Source organism: Anabrus simplex, chromosome 1 (genome assembly GCF_040414725.1).
Source record: "Anabrus simplex isolate iqAnaSimp1 chromosome 1, ASM4041472v1, whole genome shotgun sequence".
NCBI classification, from domain to species: Eukaryota; Metazoa; Arthropoda; class Insecta; order Orthoptera; family Tettigoniidae; genus Anabrus; species Anabrus simplex.
This window is the reverse complement of record NC_090265.1, coordinates 52,488,674-52,507,484: the sequence shown is the minus strand read 5'-3', so window position 1 is coordinate 52,507,484 and position 18,811 is coordinate 52,488,674. Positions and strand designations below refer to the sequence as shown.

The following is an 18,811-nucleotide window of genomic DNA, read 5'->3' as shown; positions in this document are numbered from 1 at the left end:
GAAAATCCAGGAAGAAATTGGAGTGGAAAAAATGAATGATGGAATAAGAGCCTACTAATATGGTTTGGGCACATAAAGTGAATGAGTGATGAAAGAATGCCAAAAAAGGTGATGGAAATGCAAATGCAAGGGAGGAGAGGCTGCAGACGACCACAGTTGAGATGGAAGGTCACTCCAACGCAGTATTAGAGAAAGAAACCTGGACTGGGACACAGTGTTGGATGAGGAGTGGTGGAAAGACCGAAGAAAGTGGAGAGGAACCATATTTGCCCCTACCTGGCTACAGCTGGATAATGGGAAATGATGATGGATGATGATGATGATGATGATGATGATGATGGTGATGATAAGTTGGTGTTTTCTTTCTTCCATTTGTGATTATCTTCGTGATTGAGTTAGTTGCCAGAGATTTGGTTCTCATGTAGGTACTGGTGTTTTTTTTCTTTCTAGTTTATCCGCCAGTTCATTGCCTGTTAGTAAATGTTAAATGTTTGACTGAGTTTTGAGTTCTGCATTGCTTAAATGGGTCTTAGTTCATAAAAACTAACTTTGATATTTGTGTATTTGTGAAAGTGGGAAGATTTTATGCTACCACCTCGAGATGAACTTGGTATGAGTAAAGTTTGATGGAGAGACTTAATTGGTTCAAAGAGTGGAAGATCAAACTTTGAGGAACAGTCTGTAATGCAAATGTACTCATATGCACATTGATATTCATTGTTTCCTTTATTAAAACAAGTTTTTTCTTTACTCTCCCTACAGTTTCTGCAGCAGCAAAAGAAGAAGCAAGAAGAAGAAAGAAATTCCTTGAGAAAAGAGGTGGTGGCTTTGCGCATCATGCAGACTAACTATGAGCAGATTGTGAAGGCTCATCAAAACCAGCCTGGTCAGACAGAGATGCGAGTGTCGGATGACACTAAATTTCGTGTGGTAAGCTCATATTGTTCAAGCTGTAATATGCTGGGTGGAAATAGTGCAGAATTTTGTTGTAATGTCTTTGCCATGTTACAGTAACTATTGACTTTGTGTTGGTTTATATAGATTTGTCTGCCTTTTAATGGGAGCATGACCGAGCAAGTGGCCGCGCAGCTTGGGTTACGTAACTATCAGCTTGCATTCGGGAGATTGTGGGTTCAAACCCCACTGTCGGCAGCCCTGAAGATGGTTTTTCATTGTTTTCCATTTTCACACCAGGCAAATGCTGGGCCTGTACCTTAACGACACGGTCACTTACTTCCTACTCCCAGGCCTCTCCTATCCCACTGTTGCCATAAGACCTATCTGTGTTGGTGCGACGTAAAGCAAATCCTAAAAAAATAAAGAAAAAAATAGGAGCATACAGTAAAAGTCTATTATAGCAAGAATTTGTAACTGAAATATTTACTCGCTTTTCATGCCCAGACGCACAAAAACAGGGCACTAAATGCACAGTGAACACAATCCCTTTTGCTCCCTATATTGGAGAAAACTTTGTTTTAATACATGACACCATCCATCCTCATGTTGCTGGGTGTGTGTGTCAACATTCATACAGCAGACAGCAATCAATCTTGTGTTCCGGTAATTAGGTATCTAATGACGAGATGGTGATCCCGGTCCAGAGAGCCAGGAATAACAGCAGATATGATTCGTTGCACTGACCGTGCATCACCTCGTAATCTGCAGGCCTTCGGGTTGTGCAGTGGTCGCTTGGTAGGCGAAGGACCATTGGGGCTGTAGTTTGGTTTGGTTTGGTTTAGGAGTGTTTGTAAGATTATAATTATACATACAGTACATCATTTTTGTGATGTTTAGCCTAATTGTTGATGGTTTTCATTCATTCCTGGATTTTCTGTTTTCCCGTGTTGTACTTTTTTTTTTTTTTTTTTCCCCGTGGTCCCTCCAAAAACGGAGAATTGAGGTTCCAATGTATACCCTTCCCATTTCATAAGGGTGCAACATTCAAGATGATTGACAGCTGAGGATAGAATTCTGTGGGCGAGCTCCTATAACACCATTATCAGGACCCAAACTATTGCGTTTGTACTCTGGTGTGCTGAGGCCAAATTTACAAATGAAGAAATGTTCAATATCCACTGTGCCCATTACGGGGCTCCTGCCAAACCTCATGTCCAACGTGAAAGGATCTTTCAGCATCGCTGGTCAGTAAATGTGTGGGCTGGAATTTTAGAAAGACGCATCATAGGACTGTACATACTACCTGACGGATTTGCGACACGCTTACCTTACCCACCTGTGGAATGCCCTTCTGGAACTAATAGATGACTTAAATTTGTTTTCAAAGAATATAGTTCAATGAAGATGGAACACAGGCACATGAAGGTAGGACTGGGCAGCAGTTTTTAAGCACAACTTGACCAGACCATTGGAGTGGTCCTTATGGTTCCATACAATGTCATGCCAGGTCTCCTTATTTAAATTCCTTAATGTTTTTCTGTGGTGTCATCTGGAGTCTGTTCTGTATGCAAGTTGTTTGTTAATACAGACTGATTTGATTCGATACCTTGAGGTGTGTATTGCTGCTTCAAAATTTGAACAGTTGCTATGGATTAGCCAATGACGTGTGTTACTTTACTGGCTTGTGAATGTTATATTTTATGTTTCATGGATCTTAAGAGCACTGCTCGTTAATGGCATAGTAATTAGAACATACAGTACTTCGTAATACAATGCTACAAATGACTACCAGCTTACCTGCTTCATAAGGAACCTCCTTGAAAATAGAAGATTTTTTGTTGAATTTCAGGGGAAAAGAAGCAGGTGGAGATCACAGAGGAATGGATTACCTCAGCGAAGTGTGCTCTCTCCGTCATTGTTCAACATTTACACCAGTGACCAGCCGCTACCCGAAGGAACACAGAGCTTTATCTATGCAGATGACTGTGCCATTACCACTCAAGACACCTGCTTTGACGCTATTGAGCAGAAATGATCTGCTGTCTGCTTACTACAAGGAGAATCAGCTGAGACCGAACCCCAGTAAAATCCAGGCTTGTGCCTTCCACCTCAAAAATAAAATGGCAACAGAACTCTCAAAATCACTTGGGAAGGAACCACACTAGAACATTGCATCACACCAATATATCTTGGAGTTACCCTTGATCATGCTCTCGCTTACCAGAAACACTGTTCGAACACCAAGCAAAAAGTGGCAGCCAGAAATAATATTATAAGGAAGATAATGGGTACTACCTGGGGGGCACATTCCAATACCATTGCTCTATGTTACTCTGCAACGGAATATGCATCCCCAGTATGGTACAAGTCAAGTCACGCCAGGAAGGTAGATGTTGTTCTAAACGATACCTGTTGCATCATTACCGGCTGTCTAAAACCTACTCCTTTGGACAAATTGTACAGTCTTGCTGGTATTGCCCCTCCTGATATCCGTCGAGAGGTTGCAGCAAAAAACGAGAGGAAGAAGCGGAAACATCTGAAGCTCACCCTCTGTATGGATACAGGCCAGTTACTCCAAGACTCAAATCAAGAAAAAGCTTCCTCAGAACAACAGAGGCTCTTAACGGGACACCTCAGCAACCCCGAATTGATATGTGGTGCGCAAGCTGCACACGCTCCGAAGAATGGCTGATACCAAGTGAAGAACTACCACCTGGTCACATGGAGAAATGGAGTACTTGGAGATCACTGAACAGATTACGGGCAGGTGTGACAAGATGTAAAAGCAACCTGCAGAAGTGAGGTTTCAACATCGAGTCCTCACTGTGTGAGTGCGGTGCAATCCAGACAACGTCTCATTTGTTGCAGTGTAGTAGGTGCCCTAAAACATGCACAGTACAAGATCTACTTCAGGCAACAGAAGAAAATGCACTGGATGTCGCCAATTTCTGGGCAAAAGTAGTATAGACCTTTTTTTTGATAAGTGTGAATTTGTCTATAATGTATATAATTCACTGAGAGTATATATGTACAGTTGAACCTGCTTTATACGTAACTCTGTTCTTCATAATTCGTATTTGTACGTAATTTCCTTTAGGCCCCGGCAAAATATAATTTAAAAGCGTGTTAATTAAACCTTATTTATACGTAATCCGTTTATACGTAATTCGCTGTTACACGTATTAAGTGTCAGTGAAATATAACTGAGTTTTGCGTAATGGCAATGAGAATGTACTTCTTAAAAGGAAACTACTGTACTTACGAAGTTTCCTCTTTGTCGGCGTAGGAGGAAGTAGAGCGATCGGGTTTCGGTGCTGAAACAGAACACAGAGTTTCGCCGAGTGACATTGTTGACCCTTACTTATTGGCAGCTTACCTTTGTCGTTTTTGACACGCCGCCAAAGATTAAGATACATTATAAGCAAAGTGGGCAGTTTTGGTGCGGAAACAAATGAAAATACAGTAAATTTGTTTGAATATGAGAATGTCTTTCGTGGGAACAACGGAGAAGTAAAATGTCTACGATGCCGGGATCTGGTGTTTACTGTTGAACAGTAGTTTGTCATTCATTGCTTTTGATTAGCCATGGTGAACAGAAAAAGGAAAAGTTATACGAGAAGTGGATGGTAAGTGATTATCAGTCTCCAAACATCTACAATTGTGATGAGACCAGCCTATTCTACAATCTCTTTCAAAATAAAACATTAGCTGAAAAACTGCTTCAGACTTAGGGATTGCTTATACAACGTTATGTATAGTCATCAGTAAAAGAAACACTATTTTGGATGAGTTCTTAAAACTGGGTTCAAAATCAGCAAAGTACAGCCGTCAGCAAGAAGGAAGGTACGTAGATTTGGAGAAAGCATTTTTACACATGGTTCCAGCAAAAGTGGGCTGCAGCTCTACCAATTAGTGGAGACATGCTGAAGGCAAAGGCGATAGATTTAACTAAAATGATGAGTATCACTGCTTTTTTCAAGGCTTCATGAGGATGGTTGCAAGAATTTAAAGATCGTTATGGAATCACAGGGAGAACAATTTGCGGTGAAAATCTGTGGACGACGTCATGGTGCAACACTGGAAAGAAGAGGTTCTGCCGGGTATCGTAAGTGATTATCATTCTCCAAACATCTACAGTTGTGATGAGACCGGCCTATTCTACAATCTCTTTCAAAATAAAACATTAGCTGAAAAAGGTGACTCATGCCATGGAGGGAAGAAAAGTGAAATTTGTGTAACTCTACTTCTCGCCACCAATGCAGATGGATCTGACAAACTTCCTCCACTCGTGATAGGAAAATCGAAGAATCCGAGGTGTTTTAAGGATCTGAAAACAAAACCTGCGGAATAAGAATAGAATGGAACAGTGGTTGAAAAACTGGACATTAAAATGAAAAAGAAACAGAAGAATATCCTTCTTCTTATGGATCGATGTGCAGCACATCCACCTCAAATCCTTCTGGGTAATGTCCGAGTGGAATTTTTCCCTCGTACAGTACCAGTATTCTACAACAGCTCGATTTGGGCATCATTGCAAATTTCAAAGTGCATTATAGAAAATTGCTGGTTCAACATTTAATAACACTGAGTGATGCAGGAAATGAACCTCTCTCCATTAATTTGCTACAAGCCATGGATTTTGTTTCGGCTGCCTGGAAGCAGGTGTCATCCTCCACTATCAGCAACTGTTTCCGCAAAGCTGGTCTCTTACTAGAAGAGGCTGCCTCTAATGATGATTATGGGGACGAAGTTTTGTCTGGTAATGAGCTAACGCTACCGGAGGGTGTAGAATTCGATACTTTTGTGCTTTTCGATGATAATCTGGCTGTATGTGGAGAACTACCGGATGAGGAGATTATTGCTGATCTATGCCAACAACGCGGCGGTTATGGTGATGGACCAGCTACAAGCGATAGTGACATTGGAGATGGAGATAATGACTTGAATCTTGACACCTGAACTGAGTCAAGTGTTACATGCAATCGAAGTGTGTAGGCATTACATCAGTGCGAAAAGTTGTAGTGAAAATGCTTTGAATTCATTACTAAGTTTGCTAAAGGAGATTTATGCTCTTAATACAAGAAAAGTGAAACAAGCCAGACTATCAGATTTCTTTAAGGCTGGACCAAGTTCAAAATAATATTTTCTGTCTTAATGTATTTATTATTTGCAAGGATTTACACATGTAGGCCTTTTCCATTGGTTTTTCGGTAAATATGTGAAGTATTGTCTGATTTCTAAGTAATTCTGAGTTACAAGTACTTTTTTCCCTTCCCCTTGATATACGTATAAGTAAGGTTCAACTGTATATGTATTTATAGTATTAATGCTTCTGATATAAATAAATAAATAAATAAATAAATAAATAAATTTGTAAGACAACAGAAACACTACCAAGGGATTGGACTTCAGCTATCATCCACCCGCTGCACAAGAAAGAAGACAAGTTAGACCCTAACAACTATAGAGGGGTCTCTCTCCTATCAGTGACTTACAAAATCTTCTCCAAAGCATTGCTTAAAAGAGTGGAGGCACAATTAGATTCCTGCATAGGAGAGTACCAAGCTGGATTTAGGAAGTCAAGATCATGCACAGAGCACATTCTGAACCTCAAAACTATCTTTACCTACAAAAACCTCAGCACCTCACTCTATGTAGCAATTTTCGTTGACTTCCAGAAGGTTTACGACTCGGTAGACAGACAGAGTCCCTCTTTGAGATGTTGACTGAAATGGTACTGGATAAGAAGACTTTGAATCTTGTGAAGGCTACTCTAACGAACACCATGTCCAAAGTCAAATTCAGAGGGGTATTATCAAAAAGCTTTGAGATCAAAACAAGTGTTAGACAAGGAGATGGTTTGTCCCCTATCCTGTTTAACTGTATGCTGGAGAAGGTCATTCGGGAATGGACGAACACACTAGCTGACAACTCTGGATTAAAAATCAGCTACAAAAGAGACAAGTTAACAGTTACTTGCTTAGCCTTCGCAGATGACCTCACACTCTTAGCTTCAAGTATGGAAGAAGCTTTGTACCAGCTATCCTCTCTAGAACGCATAGCAGCTAAAGAAGGGCTAAATATCGCTGTCAATAAAACAGAATTTCTGACCAACATCAGAGAAGCACCCAACTTCATTTCTTTGGGGGACAAAATAATACACAAGGCCAACTCATTCAAATATCTTGGAGAATGGATAACCCCAAATGTTAATGAGGACCTTGCAATGAAGAGTAGATGCACTAAATTAGAAAGAGCTTATCATCTTTATAAGAACATATACCAGTCTAAATCCCTCTCCTTGAATCTTAGACACTACAACACCGTAGTAAGACCATCTGTACTGTACGCCTCAGAATGCCTAAACATGACCCGGAAAGGACAACTCAGAAAACTGGAACTGAAAGAGCGAATGATCCTCAGAAGGATTATGGGTCGCATTGAAGAAGGAGATGGCTACAGAATCAGGCACAACAAGGAACTGTACAGTAAAATTGAGAGCATTACAACAGCTATGAGGAAGAGAAGACTAATGTTCTATGGTCACGTAGTCAGGATGGACAGCCAGAGACTCACTTCAAGAATCTTCAACACTGTATCTAGAGGGGAAAGCAACAAATGCCAAATGGACGAATTTAGTGCGGAAAGACCTACAGTACCTAAACATTGATCACATTGACATTTACAACCGAGATACATTCAGAAACTTAGTCAAGACATCTGACTCTCTCCAGTCACTAACTACTAAATCACTGCGTCCAGGAGTAGGAGTGAAATGGACTCAAGAAAGAAAAGACATCCATAGCGCTAGAATGAAGGAATACTGGACTAACAGGAAGAGCTCACCAGAGTTAAGAACCATGTGGTCCATCGTAGGCCTAAACGAAGAAGAAGAAGAAGAAATTTGTAATCCATTTCGAAGTCACTATTTACTTTTGTACAATAAATTTGACTTGTATTCGGTACTCTTGGTCATGGCAATGTGTAAATGCTGCAGGAAGATTCTGAAATAAAATAATAATAATAATAATAATCGTTGTCGTCGGCCACTACTTGTTTCTGAGAATACGTTTTTCTCCTGCAATTTTTCTTAGTCTGTTGGTTCTGTCGAGATGTCGGTGATGACTGATCAAGCCAATCTTCACATGAAACGTGTGGCCACACAAGTCACATCTAAAGGTGGATGGAGGACGCTGTCGTGATCCGACGTCGTTTTTGCTATTCATGGTTTTCAATTTCTTGTCTGTGATTTGCCTGCTCAAACAGTGAGACACCTTCTTTTGTGCAGTTGTTGCCCAGGTGTTAGCATATATGTTGGTGTTATTCATAGTCTTCTTAAGCTGGTCCTTATAATGTTTCAAAGGAGCACCTTGTGACCGTTTGCCATGACCATTCTCACTGTAGAGAAGTTGTTTAGGCAGTCTGCTATCATTCATACTTCAAGACACACGCGCGCGCACACACACACACACACACACACACACACACACACACACACACACACACACACACACACACACACACACACACACACACACACACACCAGGCTACAGACCAAGATTAATAAAAGGTCTTATTGAAGGGTGTTTTCACTTCAAGAAAGGAAGGCAGCATCTCTCAGAATGAATAAATATTGGGCTGATAGAAAAGCAACAATTCCTCTGTATAATTTGCTAGTGTGGTCCAGTGTAATCCATAAAATGTAAAATAAATAAATAATAATAATCACTCCGTAGGCTTCTGAGGGACGTGAAGTTCCTGTGCCGATCTTGCAATCCTCTTCCATCCTTTTCGATCTTGAGCCCGCTCTTCCCAGTTATCAATTTGGAGGGTCTGGCATACCTTGTTGATCTCCTTCTTCCAGGTGCTTCGGGGTCTTCCTGAAGGTCTATTCCCATTAAGAGATCCCTTGTATCAATCTACTAGTGCTCTGTTACCCTGCATCCTCAGTACATGTCGAGTCCAGCGCAGTCTGTTGGATTCTATCACATTCATTAGTATGCTGTTGAGAGAGGGTGTAAATCTCATAATTAGATCTTTTCTGCCAGCTTTGAGAGATAGGATCGAACCATTGACCAAATATTTTTCTATAAACTTTATTCTCAAAGACTTGCAACTGCAGCCGCTCTTTCTTGGTTATACTCCATGTCTCGGAACCATACAGAAGTACTGGTTGAATGATTGTATTGTATTGTATTGTATTGTGTTGTATTGTAATCATTTTTGCATTCCTTGTTTAAAACTGAGCGGCCAATAAGAGCATAACTGCCTCATTTCTAATTCATTGCGGGCAATAAGAGCAATGTCATCCAGATTTGCAAGGACTTTTTGTTGTCTCCCAAATATGATGCCAGCAGGTACAAGAGCTAATTTCCTGATAATCTTCTCTAGTGCAATGTTGTTTAGAAGAGGAGAGAGTGTATCTATCCCCTTTTCTCAGTCCAGTTTTATTCTGGAAGGAACTTGATTTTCTGCCCTTGAGCAAAACACAGCTAACATCATCCATTCACAGTTTGTGCATGTTAATTTTATGGGAAAGCCAAACTCCTTCATGATGTTCCACAGCCCTTCTCTATGGATTGAATTGTATGCCTTGAAGAAATATATAAAGAGACAATGAACCGACTCCTTGTGTTCCCACACCTTATTATTAATAGTCTTAATTGCAAATATGTTGTCTGTAGTGGATCTGTTACTACGAAAACCGTTCTGATAGTCTCCAATAACATTTTCAGCAAATGGTTTTAAACGCTGTTAAAGAATAAAAGACAGAATTTTGTAGGCCATGTTTACAAGAGATATACCGTGATAATTTTGAAATTCTTCCTTATCCTCTCCTGTATGAATTGGGGTAATAAGTGATTCCTGCCATTCTTTTGGAATAACTTCATCGTGCCATATCCTTAGAATGATCTTATATACCGGTATGTATTTATGTAATCTTTCTCCATCATATTTAATAAGCTCAGCAGGAATGTTATCACTACCTGAAGCTTTATTGCTTTTAAAACGTATAATACTTTGTAATACCTCTTGATATGATGGCTCTGGTATTTGTTCTTCTGATGGAGAACTAGATGGTTTACCAATACAGATTTCTGGATCAGCACAATTCAACAAGGAATCGACGTATTGCTTACAGTAATTTAATAATTTGTCCTGATCAGCAATTAAATTTCCAGACTAATCCCTCATAATACTCGATCTTGGTTGAAATCCTTTTTTAATTCTGTTGACAGTTCCATACATTTTGCGGATGTTCCTGTTTCTGTAGTCATCGTAGATTGATTCTATTTACAGTGGAACCTCGATTATCCGTTCCCGGAAACTATGTTTTCCTGGATTACGCGTTGACATTATGTGGTCCCGTGAGCATTGTAATTAAATCATGTTGTAAAAATCCTGCGTTATCTGTTACTCAAAGAAATGATTTCCCGGATCAAGCGCCCAGAAATTTCAGTCCCATCAACGCTAAATCCTCGATCAAGCGTTTTTCAATAAACTGTATCTCACAAAAGGACGACTATGGCATACTTGTGGATCTTGGTGTTAACGCCCCATCATTGCGATAATTAGAGCAAGTACTGTACTGGAAAAGCGATCGGCGGTGAACTTGCATAAGGGACCATCTTAGCATCGCGTTCGGGTGGAATTGTTTAGAGAATCTTGGAAATCATAAAACGGAGAGTGGCCACAACAATTGTAAGGAGACACGGCGCATTTTGACAGCTCTACTTGAAGAAGGAACAAGTTTTGTCAGATGTTCGCACTTTACTTTTTTCAATTGTATTGCCGAACAGGTTTTCGGCACTTTCTTCAGGGCACTGTATAGTAACTGGGCTTTCAGGCAGGAATCAAAACTGCTCCTTCTTAACACAGATCTAGAATTTTAATAATATCGTACTATGTTATAGAGACCAGAACAGATGATGCACCTTACATACAAAATGTCACGGTAGGTCTTGGGATTGCCTATTACTGTTTTGGCCCTAATATATTACTGGGAATTTTACGTTTTTGTATTAAAATGTAAAAAACCAGTCGTTTTATTTGCGCATGTTACATGTAAATGGTTTGTATCATTTCCAACTCGTACCGACATGTGCAGCGAGCGCGCTTTCCGGCTGAGCTCAAGGTCACGACTAATCGTAATTTCTAAAGTTTTAATGAATTTTTTTTTTTCCTCTTTCCAATTTGAGTAGATTAGTGTCTGGCAGAATTGAATATAATGCATTCGAGAACTTTTGAGAATCGATACTTACATTCAAAACCATGTTCTCGTGTTCAACATAACCTTTAATAAAAGTCGATGTAGGCCTAATTTACGTGGTACAAGATTTCCAGAAACTGACTATGAACAGCATATCAGAGACCAAATTACAGTGGAAGATTAAGAAACGAAGGGATGTTGCCATTATGTTGGGCGCTTTTGTATCTAATGTGCTTTATTTTATTAGATTAGAGAATTAAAAACTACTTGTGGTCGATTGTCATTTGGCTTGGCATTATTTAATTTTTTGAAGAGTTTGACTAATCAAAGTTGCTGAATTGAAAGAAGTTTTCATGGAAAACTGACAAAGTTCCCCCTATAAAATTGAATATTAAATATCGAGATTTTGAACTTGCGTACTGGTAATTAATGTCTGATGCCGGTTTCGTGGTGTAACTTGCCTGCCTCTCATTCGGAGGGCCCAGGTTCGATTCCCGGCCAGGTCAGGCATTTTTAGCTGGATATAAGGCCTACCTACCAACCCTTCCGATTTAACCGGGAAGTTTCAGTTTTTTAACTAGTCTTCCAATTTTTTGATTTATTTTTACTTCTTCCTATTTTTGAATAATATGACCTCCAGTACGGTCAAAACTCTTCCCTTAGTATAAATTATTGTGTGATTGTGTAATTTACGCAACCTCATTTTTAAGCATACTTATACGATGCTTTATTTGGCGAATGTATCGTCTGTCACCTTCGTGCATCGTTTTTCCCACTCGCTACAGCATTGTGTGTGTCTTAGAGGCGGGAATTTGGGATGGCAATCGTCCTGCAAGCGAGAGAGGCCAGCGTGCGCTAGCGACTCCATTGTCATAAAAGGAAAAAGCGACCACAAAAAAGCAACTCTGTTAATCGAGATAAAAGATTGAGTTTTTTATTGTGTGGTTCCCGCGCTGTTAAAATTGTTTCTGTGCATAGTTTTGTTGGAGTTGTAGGCCACATGTGTCTTTCTCCTTTTTTTGAGGTTCTGTGCTTTTCCCCCTGTCAAAGTCGCTTGTTAATAATGTACGAGATATATTGATCTGTTTTTTATGTGGTAGTTTCATGGATTTCAGTGCATTTGTGTTCATTCGTAGTTCATAATCTTAATGAGTTGAATGTATTTCAGAGAGTTATGTTGGTGACAGTTTCTGATATTTTCTCTTCATATTTTGGCCACAAAACATAACACACATTATCTCCATGTGTTCAGAGATACCTATAAAATTGAATTTTGAATTTTCATGTTACAAATAAAGGGAACTAATATCCGTTTTGTTTCGCGTTTGTTACATTTTCTTGTAACCATTTTTTCTTAGTATAAGATTTTAAATTTAATGGTCAATTTGCCTTATAACTGTAGATATGGATGCCTTTTGTGTTGTCCTTTTTTCCATCCAGACCGCGGCAGAACATATGCGTTGAACTTCAAGAATTAAGAAGCTTCCTATTTTTGATTTTTTAAAGTTGGCAGGTATAATATAAGGGCTGATTCCAGGTCCACTCAGGCTACGTGATTACCTTTAATTGAGGAGCTATCTAATGGCGATATGGCGACCACGGTCTAGAGAGCCAGGAATAACGGCCGAGAGGGTTCGTCACACTGACCATGCGTTACCTCGTAATCTGCAGGCCTTTGGGCTGAGCAGCGGTCGCTTGGCAATCAAAGGCCCATTGGGGCCGTAGTTTGGTTTGGTTTGGTTTAGGAGTGTTTGTAAGATTATTATACATATTTCATTTTTGTGATGTTTAGCCAAATTGTTGATGGTTTTAATTCATTCCCGGATTTTCTGTTTTCCCGTGTTGTACATTTTATTTTCATGGTCCCTCCAGAAACAGAGAATTGAGGTGTCACTGTATTGTCTCAGGTAGACTTTTTTCTTACTACGAATTAATTTACTACATTCTTTGTTTTTCTGTGTGTAGTTCTTCAACATCTACATTCTTATTAGACTGCAGCCACTTCATTAACTGCATCTTGACATGCCTCATCGAACCATTCGTTTCTCTTATGAACACCTTTTGGTATCACTTTCATTGCTACTGTTGTCATGATTTGTTTCACGTTATTCCACATTCGTTCACAAACTTCGTCATTTGTTTCATCAATGTCTTCTATAGGATCTTCTCCCAGAATATCAAATCAGTTTGTAATTTCCACATTATACTTTAATCTTTCATCCTCCTGGTTCAGTTTCTCAGTGTCAACTTTGCATCTTTCCTCAGTCTGTGACTTACAGGAGGTTTCCAATTTAATTTTAACAGAAGCAATTATCATATTGTGATCAGATCCTATCTCAGCTCCTATGTAAGCTCTGATATCAGTTATGGAGCTTCTATGCCTGTTGTCAATTAGTACCATGATCTATCTGATTGGCAGTCTTACCATCACACAAATACCGTGTTTCCTTATATATTTATGTGGGAAGGTGGTACTCTGCACATTTGTGTTTGTGGATGTAGCAAAATTGATTAGTCTAATGGCAATATCATTGCTTTCGTCATGCAGACTTTCCCTTCCTGTTGTTGGCACAAAAATTTCTTCCTTTCCAACTTTTGCAGTGAAATCACCAAAAATCATTTTGACATCATGTTTGGGTAATTTATTCCACAGTTCTAACAAATCCTTATAAAAAGTCTTTAACATGATCATCCTTGTCGTTTGTGGGGGCATGGCAGTTCACCTTACACAGTGATTAGTACTATCATGTGGGGAACATCATGGGTCGCCTTTACTTGCGAGTAGTATCACTATGTTAGGTACACAATAGGTTTGTGATTAGTAGCAGCAGAGAGTGGTTCACTGTGGGTTTACAATACCTGTGATTAGTACCACTATATGCGGAATACCATGTGTTTACGTTGCCTGTGATTAGTACCCACTCGATGAGGAACCCCATGGGTTTGCGTTGCTTACGAGTGGCGCCGTTATGTGAGAAACATCACAGGTCTGCGTTGCCTGTGTGATGTACATTACTTGTGAGTAGTACCGTAATGTGTGGAACACCGTGAGTCTAAGTTACTTTTGATTAGTACCTCTAGATGAAAACTACCATGATTCTACTTTGCTAGTGATAAGTGCCATTATGAGGGGCCACTGATTTGGATTTTGGACCCCTTTAGACAACAAGCATCATCGATTCAGGATTGTGCTTTGGAAGCAGTCTCTTGGTCATTAATACCTCTTCTTCTTCTTGATACGTTTCTATGCTGATCGTTCAGGTCAGTAATACTATTGTCTTAAGATAGTTTCTGGGAAGGTGGGGCATTGCAGGTCAGATCCACTGATTGTTTTAAGTTCTTAATTATTGTTTTTCGTCGTCTTTCTGAATTCTAGTCAGTGGATCGATTTTGGAATTATTTTTAACCTGTAATATTGTGAGTTGGATCTGCTGATCATTTTAAATTCATATTCATCTGTTCATTCTTCATCACGTTTTGAATTCTGGTCAGCTGATGAATTTTGGACTTTTAATTGTCGTTATATTTTGTCTCATTTTGTACTATTAGGGGCTGTTGACCTCTATGTTAGGCCCCTTTAAACATCATCATCATCATCATCATCATCATGTGGTGTTGTAAGTGAAGATTGCCCCTTGTCACTCTGCCTTTGTACCGTATATGTCCTCCTCTGGCACAGTTCAGGGCTGGAATAAAGCTATGGCATGCTTGCAATCAGTACATTGATGTGATCTTGAGGAAGGAAATCTCATTCTCTCCGGGAAACTCTAATGAATTCCGAGAACGTCTGTGGAGATTGTGGAGTGTTAAACACAGCCATTTTCATCCTGTCCCATGCATGCTCAGTGCAGTTCATATCCGGTGAATTAGGTTAGCCGATTCATATTTTTGATATCCGCCTCTCTCTTGTAGTTTCTCACTGATGTGTCTCAATATCATTGACAAAAATGAGTTCATTACATTATTCATCCCCAAAGGGTTGTACAAATGGTTGAAGAATTTCATCGGTGTACCACTAGGCAATTAAATTCCCTCTGAATTGTATCAAAAGTGTATGACGGTCATGCACAGTCCCACCCTGAAACATTACACCGCCACTTCTAAATGCATTCACCTCTTGGACATGGTGGTGCTTTCCACTGCATTCTTAATGCCTGCATATAATCAATTTTGTGGTTCCGTATTGAGAATTTGCAATGGTATAGAAAAATGATAATGTAATTGTCCGCCTACTCAATACAAATACATTTATTTACAATTTTTAAATTGTAAAACGTTACATAATTAGGATATGTTTCGGCCTCCTTGGGCCATCTCGAGCTATATTAGATAATATAAAGGGATGGAACACGCATATTATCTAAACAATCAGAATGTTACATCATACTTCTTACATTTGTAAGTGATAAAAAGTTCATGTGTTAAAATGTCTCTCTTAAAAACGTAATGAGAAAAAATGAGTCAGAATGTTGTGAACAAAAGGTCCGTAAAATCTTGTAGAAATGTATTAAAAAGTTCACTCTATTTGGAGTTACATATGCTTCGCTTTTTAAACGTTGTCAAACCTCTTGTTAAAAATTAGCTCTCAAACATTTTTTTTTTTTTTAAATACAATTTTGCTTTACGTCGCACATACATAGGCAGGTCGTATGGTGGCGATGGGATAGGAAAGGGCTAGGAGTGGGAAGGAAGTGGCCTTGGCCTTAATTAAGGTACAGCCCCAGCATTTGTCTGGTGTGAAAGTGGGAAACCATGGAAAACCATCTTCAGGGCTGCCGACAGTGAAATTCGAACCCACTATCTCCCACATGCAAGCTCACAGCTGCGCGCACCTAACCACATGGCCAACTCGTCTGGTTCAGCTTGTTAAGTTCTATATTGTGAACATCAGCTTTTTAGCTCATTGCCAAAAGAAGTGGAAAAATGTTGAAATTTGAAATTATCGGACACAGAAGCATGGTCTTATAAAGGTGTGAAAATATCTAGGAAAATAATAGAGATGTCTCCACACCCTTTCTTGCCGTGTATCTGGTCTAAGTGATGCCTGCGTGTCATTTTCAAACATAACATTATGTTATTGAACCAATCCTCAATTAATTAGATGTTGGACAGCCTATCTTCTCCTCTCAGCATAATTCTCTAGTGGGAATGCATTTAATCTGTCTAAATTACCATAATTTGTGTTGCATTCTCATTTAATTTCAGTGTAGAGTATTAAAATTAAGCGATCGTTTACTTAGCATTTATTTCTAATGAGTTCACAACTGCTGTCGACCACGTTATTTACGTATTTGTTACGAAAACATGTTCTTTTCTTTCTTTCTTTCGTTACGGAACAGCAGTCGAATCAGACATCACCTTCGAATGTTGACAGAGAGCTCGCAAGTGCACATAACGAGAAAACGATACCAGAGGTCATATTTTGTGGCAAACTCTTCAGCTTACTTATTCAAATAGCATCATCTAACCTAACTTAACCGCGAATGTACCTGAAAACATACATCAAGTGCCAGTAGAAAAGTGAAAACATTCTCGCTAAATATTTACATGGGAATAGCCTTACTGAAATTTAACCACACGCGAGAAAATACAATCTAACCTCTGAAATCAGTGATGCGCTCTGCTATATCTTGAAGAGTATTGTATTCTTAATTACAGTGTAGAGTATTGAAATTAAGCGATCGTTTACTTAGCCTTTATTTCTGCTATCGATCACGTTATTTACATATTTATTACGAAAACACATTGTCCTCTTTCATTTCCGATGTTCTTTATGGAACGGCAGTTGACGGATTTTACTAATGAACTCTAACATCACCTTCAAATGTTGATGCAAGAGCTTGCAGTAGAAAACTATACCGAAGGTCGCATTTTACGGCAAACGTTTCAGCTCTCTTATTCAAACAGCATCAGCTAACCTAACTTAACTGCGTATGTATCATGAAAACATATGTTAAGTGCCAGTAGAAAAGTGATAACCTTCTCGCTATAAATTCACATGATAATAGCCTTTCCGAAATTTAACCCGGAAATCAACCTCTGAAATCAATGGTGCACTTCGCCATATCTTGAGGTGTACCCCATTCTTACTTAACTGCAGTATTTAGCATTAAAGTCAAGCAATCACTTACTTCAGCCTTTATTTTTAATGAGTTAACAACTGCCGTCGGACATGTTATTTATGCACTTATTACGAAAACATGTTCTCCTCTTTCATTTTCACTTTTCTTTACAGAACAGCAGTCGGCAGGTATTGCTAATCGACTCGGACGTTGCCTTCGAATGCCAACGAGAGAGCTTGCTAGTGGACATAGCAAGGAAATAATACCGAAGATTATCAATCAGATGCAATATAATGGCTGGGTGCATAAATATCGGTACCAGAAAAAATCGTGCATGCTTAATCGCTCGTAAGAACGAATGTGTCAGTGTTGAGGCTCTTGCTGTAACCGAAGGATAATACACAGTTTAATATAGGAATTTTGAAGGGACAGAAAAAATCTGATGTTATGATGGGGTTCTGATTATAAGCCGTACGTGCTGTAGTGAACTTCTACTGTATTTGACTTTAATCTTTCAGGTTTAGGTGAACTGACAGAAAAGTGTTTATCCTACTTAGCCAGTGTTTGAGAATATCCTGATTTTTCATGTTCTGAAGTTCGCATGTTTGAGTGCCTCTTAACACTCTCTAGAGAATTACAGCTCTCTGCACTGACTTTGTTCTGGAAAGGCAGGTTCTTTGAGGTAAAACTGGAATTTCACAGTTGAATTGTAGAAAACTTGGTGTATCGGAGTACCTTATTAGGAAGAACCAAATGTTATATACTAATTGCAAAAGCTATGTCCATATTGGAGAAGGTCACTCTGAATGGTTCAATACAACCAAAGAAATACAACAGGGAAGTGCCTTATCACCTTTTCATAGCAGTTACAGATACCATTTTAAAGGAACTAAAAGGAGAAGGTAATAAAGATCTTCAGGCTCCGGTGTTTGCAGACGATGTGGCAATATGGGATGAAACGAAGGAGGGAGTGCAAAATAGTCTGATTGCATGGTGTAATAAGCTTGATGATTATGGAATGAAGTTCAACCCATCAAAAACAGTAGCATTAAAAATCAGCAGACATAATGCAGAACGCAACACAAAACTACAGGACCCCCAAGTTGAAGTAGTACACAAATTCAGATATTTAGGAAGCGTAATGGCTAGTAATAATAGAGCTGAGATAGAAATAACAGAGTAACCAAAGGCTCTAACTTTTACAGTATCGTTAGACACCTACTATGGGATGAGAAGGTCCCACAAAGAACAAAAATGATCCTGTACAAGTCGTATTTAATTCCCATCCTTACATATTCTCTAGAAACCTGCACACTAACATCAAAGGATTGTAGTAGGATTGAAGCCTCTGAAATGAAATTTCTTAGAACTGCCCTTCAAAAGACACGACTTGATCACGTGAAAAATGATGAAATCCGATCTAACCTAGGTGGAAATGAATCTATAGAGGAAAGACTTAGGTCATGCAGACTTAAATGGTTTGGGCATGTTAAACGAATGAATAACACAAGGTTACCATGTGCTTTTTTGGAAAAGAGAATAACAAGTAGAAGACCAGCTGGAAGAAGAAGAATAAGGAGAAGGAGAAGATGATGGATGGACCAACTGAGGGAAGACTTGGAGAGAAGTTGGGAATCTGTC

General features: G+C 39.2%; 1 protein-coding gene across 3 annotated transcripts in view; it reads left to right on the top strand.

Moving 5' to 3' along the window:
- bigmax (helix-loop-helix-leucine zipper transcription factor bigmax) overlaps positions 1-18,811 on the top strand; it is an 80,219-nt gene that overhangs the window by 44,107 nt on the left and 17,301 nt on the right. For all 3 annotated transcript variants that reach the window (XM_067156046.2, XM_067156055.2, XM_067156041.2), the window contains exon 4: positions 763-930. In XM_067156046.2, the coding sequence (XP_067012147.1) occupies positions 763-930 (168 nt within the window). The remainder of the gene's footprint in view (positions 1-762; positions 931-18,811) is intronic.